This window comes from Diaphorina citri, unplaced genomic scaffold, assembly GCF_000475195.1.
Source record: "Diaphorina citri unplaced genomic scaffold, Diaci psyllid genome assembly version 1.1 scaffold1316, whole genome shotgun sequence".
Taxonomy (NCBI): Eukaryota; Metazoa; Arthropoda; class Insecta; order Hemiptera; family Psyllidae; genus Diaphorina; species Diaphorina citri.
The window spans coordinates 81,871-90,305 of record NW_007378745.1 but is presented as its reverse complement, the minus strand read 5'-3'; the positions used below and the strand labels follow the sequence as shown (position 1 = coordinate 90,305).

The following is an 8,435-nucleotide window of genomic DNA, read 5'->3' as shown; positions in this document are numbered from 1 at the left end:
CGGCTCTAAGTAGTTGTGCCAGCGAAGTATCTGTCCGGTTAATAAGTTAAGATTTAAACCTCAGAAGCTTCTTAAAAATTCAAAATGTTGAATCTTACCTTATTTGCATTGATATGGCTGAATGTTGATTATTGGTTTCATTTAAAATGGGGGCTACCTAATTAAAATTATTATTTTAATATTTATTCGAGAGAACTAATCGTTGTGACAGGTGGTGATTTTTTATTTTAAATCGCGGTCAAGAGAAGAGGGAGAAAAAGTAAAATTCAAAAGACGCGGCATTGCTGGTTCAAATCGTAAGCCAAAATGCATAGATCCGCGAATAAGTTTGAAATGAAACTTTTTGGCATTTTTGATAGAATTTACGGACTTTTGCTGTTTCCCAGAGGATTAAAAGGTATTTACCGACGTGCAAGAACCAAAAGAGTGTCCATTTACTTTCCACTATATCCAGAGAATGGCCATGAAATTATTGTGTCACCTTGAAATGCGGTAGCCGCACAACTGTTGTTTCTGAAAAGCAAATCGGAATAAGAAATGCCTGTGATTGGATGTAGGAGTTTATGATTTGAAGCGTTTCAGTTTTATTCATTTCCTAGAGCTAGTTACAGCTTGAAGAGTAGTGCGTTGCCTTGTTAAGTGCTAGAGGTCACAGGCGTCGTAATTCTGCACGGTGGGCAGATTTGATTCCTACAAAACAGATAAAGGGTTTGTTCTCAGAATGGTAGCTGAAGACAGAGTGAGATTTGTTCTGCTAGAACGACTGCTTGCTACCTAACCTAGTAATTCGAGGTACTGAGAGCCCTAAGCCAGGCCACTCTTTATTTCAGTTTTTTTTTTTTGTTTTTTTTTTTTTTTGTAGCATAACGTGCTCGTCCCTACTAAAAGACCACTCTTGGAATAGATTCTTGATAATTGTCTGTTTACTCTAATTCAGAGAAACATGTTATTTTTTCAGGTGGTGGTATCCATACAGAGTACGAGAGACAGTAAGCCAGATATCTTCGAGCAGCTATTGAGCGCCTGCTGTTTGGCTGGGCTATGGTTTACAGGTAGGCAATTGGTGGAGTATTAGACCTTAATGTAAATTTTCGAGCATTTGTGCTGCCAAAATCCCATTTATGTTGGGCAGCTAGGAAGATGAGAGGAGTATTGTATGGTGCGAAATTGTAATCGATGAGGTTATTTTATCCCATTCGCGAAGCTCGTGTAAACCGCAGGCAAAGTTATGGTCATGCCTCATGATAGTGCCTGTGGTATTTGATTTCTGTTCTCCTTCGTGAGTCTCGTGTATGTAGCCCATCTTACAAAAAAAAAAAAAAAAAAAAAAAAAAAAAAAAAAAAAAACTGAATAAGAGTGGCTGGCCTAGGGCTCAGTACTGAATTACTAGGTTAGGTTAGGTTAAAACTGAATAAGAGTGGCTGGCCTAGGGCTCAGTACTGAATTACTAGGTTAGGTTAGGTTAAAACTGAATAAGAGTGGCTGGCCTAGGGCTCAGTACTGAATTACTAGGTTAGGTTAGGTTAAAACTGAATAAGAGTGGCTGGCCTAGGGCTCAGTACTGAATTACTATACGTACCTACACATCAGGGTAATTATACAAAAGCCACAACAGTGAAAAAGAAAGCTCCTTTTTGTGTTTAACCTAACCAATAATAACACTGGTCAGGATAGAAGCAAGCCAGCCGTTCCAAGAACAAATCTCATCTGTTCAGCTAACCATTCTGAGAACAAACCTTATCTGTTTAGGATAAAATCTGCCCCCGTGAGAATCAACCCTGCGACTTAGCGCTTACAAGGCAAACGCACTATCCTCCAAGCTAACTAGCTAGGAAATGACATAAAACTGAAAGCTCTCATACTTACATCCAATCACAGGCATTTCTTTCCCGTTGTTCAGAACAACAGTTGTGCTGGCTACCGATTTCAAAGGTGACACAATATTTCTGGCCATTCTGGATATATGTGAAAGTAAATGACACTCCTTTTGGTTCTTGAGTCGGTAAATCCTTTAATCCTCTGGGAAAAGCAAAAGTCCGTAAATTTATCAAAAAATCAAAAAGTTTCATTTTCAAAATTTCGCGGTCTTGCATTTGCTTACATTTGAACCTAGCAATGCGCGTTTGAATTTTACTTTTCTCCCCTCTTTTTGCGCGTTAAATAAAAATCACCACCTGTCACAACATTATTTTGAATAAAATAATTAAAATAATAAATTTAATTAGGTACCATTTTAAATGACCATAATAATTATGCATATCATGCAAATAGGTAAGTTCAACATTTTGATTTTTAGGAAGCTTTGAGTTTAAATTTATTTTAACCGGACAAGATATTCGTGGACACAACTTTAGCCGGACTGTATGCGCGCTAAAAGTAGGGGAAGTTTTCAAGTGTGAAGTGTGTGAAAAAATAGTTTGCAACTTCACACCTTTCACTTCTGCAAATTTTCATTTTCATTTTCCAATCCAAACACACAACACTTCTTATCTTATCACAAAATTTTATCAGTTTCCTCATAAATTGTGACCCTTTTCCACTCTATTCAGCATCATTCTTACGTGTTTCAATGTTATTCACGCACTCAGAAAGCCCTTGGTATGACAGATCAAGCACAAAATCGAGTCATCAGTACAAGTGTGAGTCAGGCACCTTTGAATGACAGTGCAAGTAGTGAGGAACAGTCATCTCCTAGTCCTGATTCTTCTCGGGTACCCATTCTACAAGGCTACCTCTCCAAGTGGACAAACTACATTCATGGTTGGCAGAACCGATGGATTGTGCTGACTAATGACTGCACGTGTAGACGCCGGACTTTGAGTTCAATAGGTGTTACAAATTGCATTTCTATGACAAGAGAGCCAAGTCTGTTTAGTCTTAACAATAGAAATATAATGCCCCGAAGCACAGTAATGGGAATTTTTATTTTTCCTCTGAATAGTTTGAACTTTAGAACTACGTATACGTACCTGCTGACTATACTTTTATCATTGTCTCCTCCCCCTTATCTTTTCCTTCTCCTCCTCCTTCCCAACTTTTTCCTCTTCCTCCTCCCCTTTCCCCCACTCTTTTCTCCTCTTCCTCCTCCTTCTTCCCCACTCTTTTTCTCCTCTTCCTCCTCCTTCTCCCTCCTCTTCCTTCTACTCCTCCCCCTGTTTTTCCATGTTCTTTATTCACCGACTGCAAGCTATCTATTTCTTCTCCCCCCTCTATCCTTTCCTCTTCTACTTCTGTTTTTCATCAGAGCATTTTCATTTCTACCTTATTGCAAGGTTAAATTTATTTTAACCGGACAAGATATTCGTGGACACAACTTTAGCCGGACTGTATGCGCGCTAAAAGTAGGGGAAGTTTTCAAGTGCGAAGTGTGTGAAAAAATAGTTTGCAACCTCACACCTTTCACTTTTGCAATTTTTCATTTTCCAATCCAAACACACAACACTTCTTATCACAAAATTTTATCAGTTTCCTCATAAATCATAAATTGTGACCCTTTTCCACTCTATTCAGCATCATTCTTACGTGTTTCAATGTTATTCACGCACTTCCTCATAAATTGTGACCCTTTTCCACTCTATTCAGCATCATTCTTACGTGTTTCAATGTTATTCACGCACTCAGAAAGCCCTTGGTATGACAGATCAAGCACAAAATCGAGTCATCAGTACAAGTGTGAGTCAGGCACCTTTGAATGACAGTGCAAGTAGTGAGGAACAGTCATCTCCTAGTCCTGATTCTTCTCGGGTACCCATTCTACAAGGCTACCTCTCCAAGTGGACAAACTACATTCATGGTTGGCAGAACCGATGGATTGTGCTGACTAATGGTACTCTCTCATATTATAAATCAGACACAGAAGCTGCTCATGGGTGTCGAGGTGCCATCAGTCTGAGCAGAGCTACGATCAAGGTAAATATCGATGACATCATTGATGATGATGTTCAGATTCATTTGAATATTAATTATCTTGACGTTAGAGCTTTCCGTTGTGGGTTCAATTTGTTTTCATTCCGAAAGTGCCGTCAATTTCAAGGTGATTTGCCGTTTCCAGGTCCCTCTACCGTTTTACTTGCATGGTGTGCTGTTTCCAGGGCTTTTACGTCTTAATAGCACCGGGAAAAAGACAGCAGCACGCGATTGCTCAGATGGTCATCCATCCGGATACCACGAGCAAAGTTGCTAGCTTCACTGATCCATATTCCATTGGGAACTACATAGTGATAAGTGGGATCTCTATACTCTATCTTTCTAAGTATGCTATCGTAGCTGGTACTGGTCAGGCTGGGCAATAGCTTTACAATATTTATGGCTCGGTGGCGTAGCGCACATCAAAGACATTCGCCAGAAAACCGCCAACCTCTCGGATACCCACAAACGTTTGCTGCAATGTTCAAAAAACTTTGCTGCAACTTTCTCAAACACGTCCAAACTAACGAATTTCATTGCATTGCACGTTGCATTGCATGTTGCATTGCACAAGTCTGGACCCAGCTTTATGCCGCGCTGATCCCGTACAAAGGACGGGTCAACACACTAGTTTACAATATTTATTTTAGGAGCTCTAAGGCGTTAACCTCGCCTAGTGGTTGCCTTCCACTCAAGAGTCTATTATTGTTATTTATTTACGTCACGTGTTTTCAATATTCTTTTGTTCTACTTCATGTGTTAAAGACTGATAAGGATGAGCTAAGCTTTTGCTGATATGTAATTTGACTTTTACCTTCGTACGTTTCCAGACAAAGGCTAACTTTTAGGTAATGGTCTAACCATAGAGATAAGACTACCGCTAAAGTGTATACGAATTGGGTGTTATCTTGTAACAGAATGTAATATCAACGCTCGCCTGGTAATCAGGAGGGCGTGGGTTCGATCCCAGCCGAGGTATAGAATTTTATCCTCATTTATTTGAGAATTTGACCACATTATAATGGAGCTCTAAGGCGTTAACCTCGCCTAGTGGTTGCCTTCCACTCAAGAGTCTATTATTGTTATTTATTTACGTCACGTGTTTTCAATATTCTTTTGTTCTACTTCATGTGTTAAAGACTGATAAGGATGAGCTAAGCTTTTGCTGATATGTAATTTGACTTTTACCTTCGCACGTTTCCAGACAAAGGCTAACTTTTAGGTCCTGACGTTAGAGCTTTCCGTTGTGGGTTCAATTTGTTTTCATTCCGAAAGTGCCGTCAATTTCAAGGTGATTTGCCGTTTCCAGGTGTTTTCAATATTCTTTTATTCTACTTCATGTGTTAAAGACTGATAAGGATAAGCTAAGCTTTTGCTGATATGTAATTTGACTTTTGCCTTCGCACGTTTCCAGACAAAGGCTAACTTTTAGGTAATGGTATAACCATAGAGATAAGACTACCGCTAAAGTGTATACGAATTGGGTGTTATCTTGTAACAGAATGTAATATGTGAAATAAGAAGTGTAAAAGTCAAAGTTTATTGATAGCGCCTTGTTTTGTTATGTGCTGTAGATAAATTAATAGGATTTAGGGAGTCTACGACTGACGCTATTTCGATGAACATCCTCCCTTCCTTCTAATTGAACGAGCTATGTTAAAAAATTGACTATTTTTCTTTTAAATTGTATGCATGTTTGTCTTTTTCGAACCATTTATCCTATTTTGATTAAATTTGAAAGCAAATTAACTTGAAATTATTAGAGATCGACCCTTTGGAGTGTCCGTAGGGGTCATTTTTATGAAAGTCTTTGTTTTGGTATTACCGCTTGGCAGTTGAGTACGCGCTGAGCTAGACAGTAAACACTCCACTGTACTTGGTCTGAATTCTTGACACTAATTGTCTAATTAAAACTGGAAACTAGAAGAATCATCCAACTGTAATTAATGTAATGATTGACTTCTGAACAAGTACCTTTTTTCCTTGTGTCTTATTGGTCTCCTGACTTTCCTGCATATTGGAAGCGTAGACACTCGACTTTCAGTAATATAACGCTTAGTCGCGCTACGCCTAAAAATCATAGCCTATGAAAATGATTGAAACCTCTCACACTATGGGGGACCTTTGTCACACGAGTCCAGTGTGAGAGGTATCTATGATTTTCATAGGTTTTGGACATTGAATTTAAGGGCCGTATCGCGCGAATCCACGCTACTAAAAGTCTCGCGACAGCCAGTCACGGAATCAATCATTTACATGATACAAATTTCTTGACCCCGCCGAGAATCGAACCCGGGTCTCCCACGTGCAAGGCGAGCGCAGTGAGCATCACTACCACATGGGAGCTGACTATTATTCTTCCAATGTGAGAGTCTGGCCTTTTACTGCACGTGTAGACGCCGGACTTTGAGTTCAATAGGTGTTACAAATTGCATTTCTATGACAAGAGAGCCAAGTCTGTTTAGTCTTAACCATAGAAACATAATGCCCCGATGCACAGTAATGAGAATTTTTATTTTTCCTCTGAATAGTTTGAACTTTAGAACTACGTACCTGCTGACTATACTTTTATCATTATCTCCTCCCCCTTATCTTTTCCTTCTCCTCCTTCTTCCCCACTCTTTTCTCCTCTTCCTCCTCCTTCTTCCCCACTCTTTTCTCCTCTTCCTCCTCCTTCTTCCCCACTCTTTTTCTCCTCTTCCTTCTCCTTATCCCTCCTCTTCCTTCTACTCTCTGAATAGTTTGAACTTTAGAACTACGTACCTGCTGACTATACTTTTATCATTATCTCCTCCCCCTTATCTTTTCCTTCTCCTCCTCTTCCTTACCAACTTTTTCCTCTTCCTCCTCCCCTTTCCCCACTCTTTTCTCCTCTTCCTCCTCCTTCCCCACTCTTTTTCTCCTCTTCCTCCTTCTTCTCCCTCCTCTTCCTTCTACTCCTCCCCCTGTTTTCCTATGTTCTTAATTCACCGACTGCAAGCTATCTATTTCTTCTCCCCCCTCTATCCTTTCCTCCTCTACTTCTATTTTTCATCAGAGCATTTTCATTTCTACCTTATTGCAAGGAGGACTAGCACCTTTCAATCTTATCCTGCCAGTGTTATACATATATTTTTTTTTTCCATTTTACAACATCATTATCTGGCAGGTAAACAAATTTATTTTTCCTCTGAATAGTTTGAACTTTAGAACTACGTACCTGCTGACTATACTTTTATCATTATCTCCTCCCCCTTATCTTTTCCTCTTCCTCCTCCCCTTTCCCCACTCTTTTCTCCTCTTCCTCCTCCTTCTTCCCCACTCTTTTTCTCCTCTCCCTCCTCTTCCTTCTACTCCTCCCCCTGTTTTCCCATGTTCTTAATACACCGACTGCAAGCTATCTATTTCTTCTCCCCCCTCTATCCTTTCCTCCTCTACTTCTATTTTCCATCAGAGCATTTTCATTTCTACCTTATTGCGAGGAGGACTAGCACCTTTCAATCTTATCCTGCCAGTGTAATACAGGATTTTTTTTCCATTTTACAACATCATTATCTGGCAGGTAAACAATCAAGGTGTATTTTCCTTCATTCGACTTCATGACAGTAAAGGCTGAGTGCTATTGATTTTAATAGTTTGAAGAGCCCGTCGGATGAATGGTGAAGGTTTGGATTTTTTTTTTTTTCTTTTTAAAGATGAGTGAACACTCACCGCCGCGCCGTTTTTATTTCGTAGCAATGAAACAACTGCTACCTTAGACGCATGTGGTCTGTGTCGTAGATTGCCCATCTCATCAGATACTTTCCATTTAGGTGCTGGGTCAACACGAGAACACCAGAAAGTAACCCGTTTACAAAAGTGACCTAGGCCGATGAAATGGCAGCTTGGCTCAGTTATTGGTTCATGACAGTAAAGGCTGAGTGCTATTGATTTTAATAGTTTGAAGAGCCCGTCGGATGAATGGTGAAGGTTTGGATTTTTTTTTCTTTTTAAAGATGAGTGTTCCACCGCCGCGCCGTTTTTATTTCGTAGCAATGAAACAACTGCTACCTTAGACGCAACTGCTACCCGTAGCATGCCTCTCATCAGATGGGCGAGAAGAGACAATACTTTCCATTTAGGTGCTGGGTCAACACGAGAACACCAGAAAGTAACCCGTTTACAAAAGTGACATAGGCCGATGAAATGGCAGCTTGGCTCAATTATTGATCAATGAACTTTTAAGCTAATTACGGTTAGAGGGCACGGTTAGTCCAGTAGTAAACCACTTTAGCCACTTGCTCGTCATGTAGATTCATGACAGTAAAGGCTGAGTGCTATTGATTTTAATAGTTTGAAGAGCCCGTCGGATGAATGGTGAAGGTTTGGATTTTTTTTTCTTCTTTTTAAAGATGAGTGTTCCACCGCCGCGCCGTTTTTATTTCGTAGCAATGAAACAACTGCTACCTTAGACGCATGTGGTCTGTGTCGAAGATTGCCCATCCCGTAGTATGCCTCTCATCAGATGGGCGAGAAGAGAAATAATACTTTCCATTTAGGTGCTGGGTCA

At 40.0% G+C, this 8,435-nt stretch overlaps 1 protein-coding gene across 1 annotated transcript; it reads left to right on the top strand.

The window, feature by feature from the left end:
- Positions 1 to 3,409: 3,409 nt before the first annotated feature.
- On the top strand, positions 3,410 to 4,108 carry LOC113469965 (collagen type IV alpha-3-binding protein-like). Its single transcript, XM_026828047.1, has 2 exons — positions 3,410 to 3,548; positions 3,621 to 4,108. The coding sequence occupies exon 2, from the start codon at positions 3,635 to 3,637 to the stop codon at positions 4,106 to 4,108; it is 474 nt and encodes a 157-aa protein (XP_026683848.1). The 5' UTR covers positions 3,410 to 3,548; positions 3,621 to 3,634.
- The last annotated feature ends 4,327 nt before the right edge of the window (positions 4,109 to 8,435 follow it).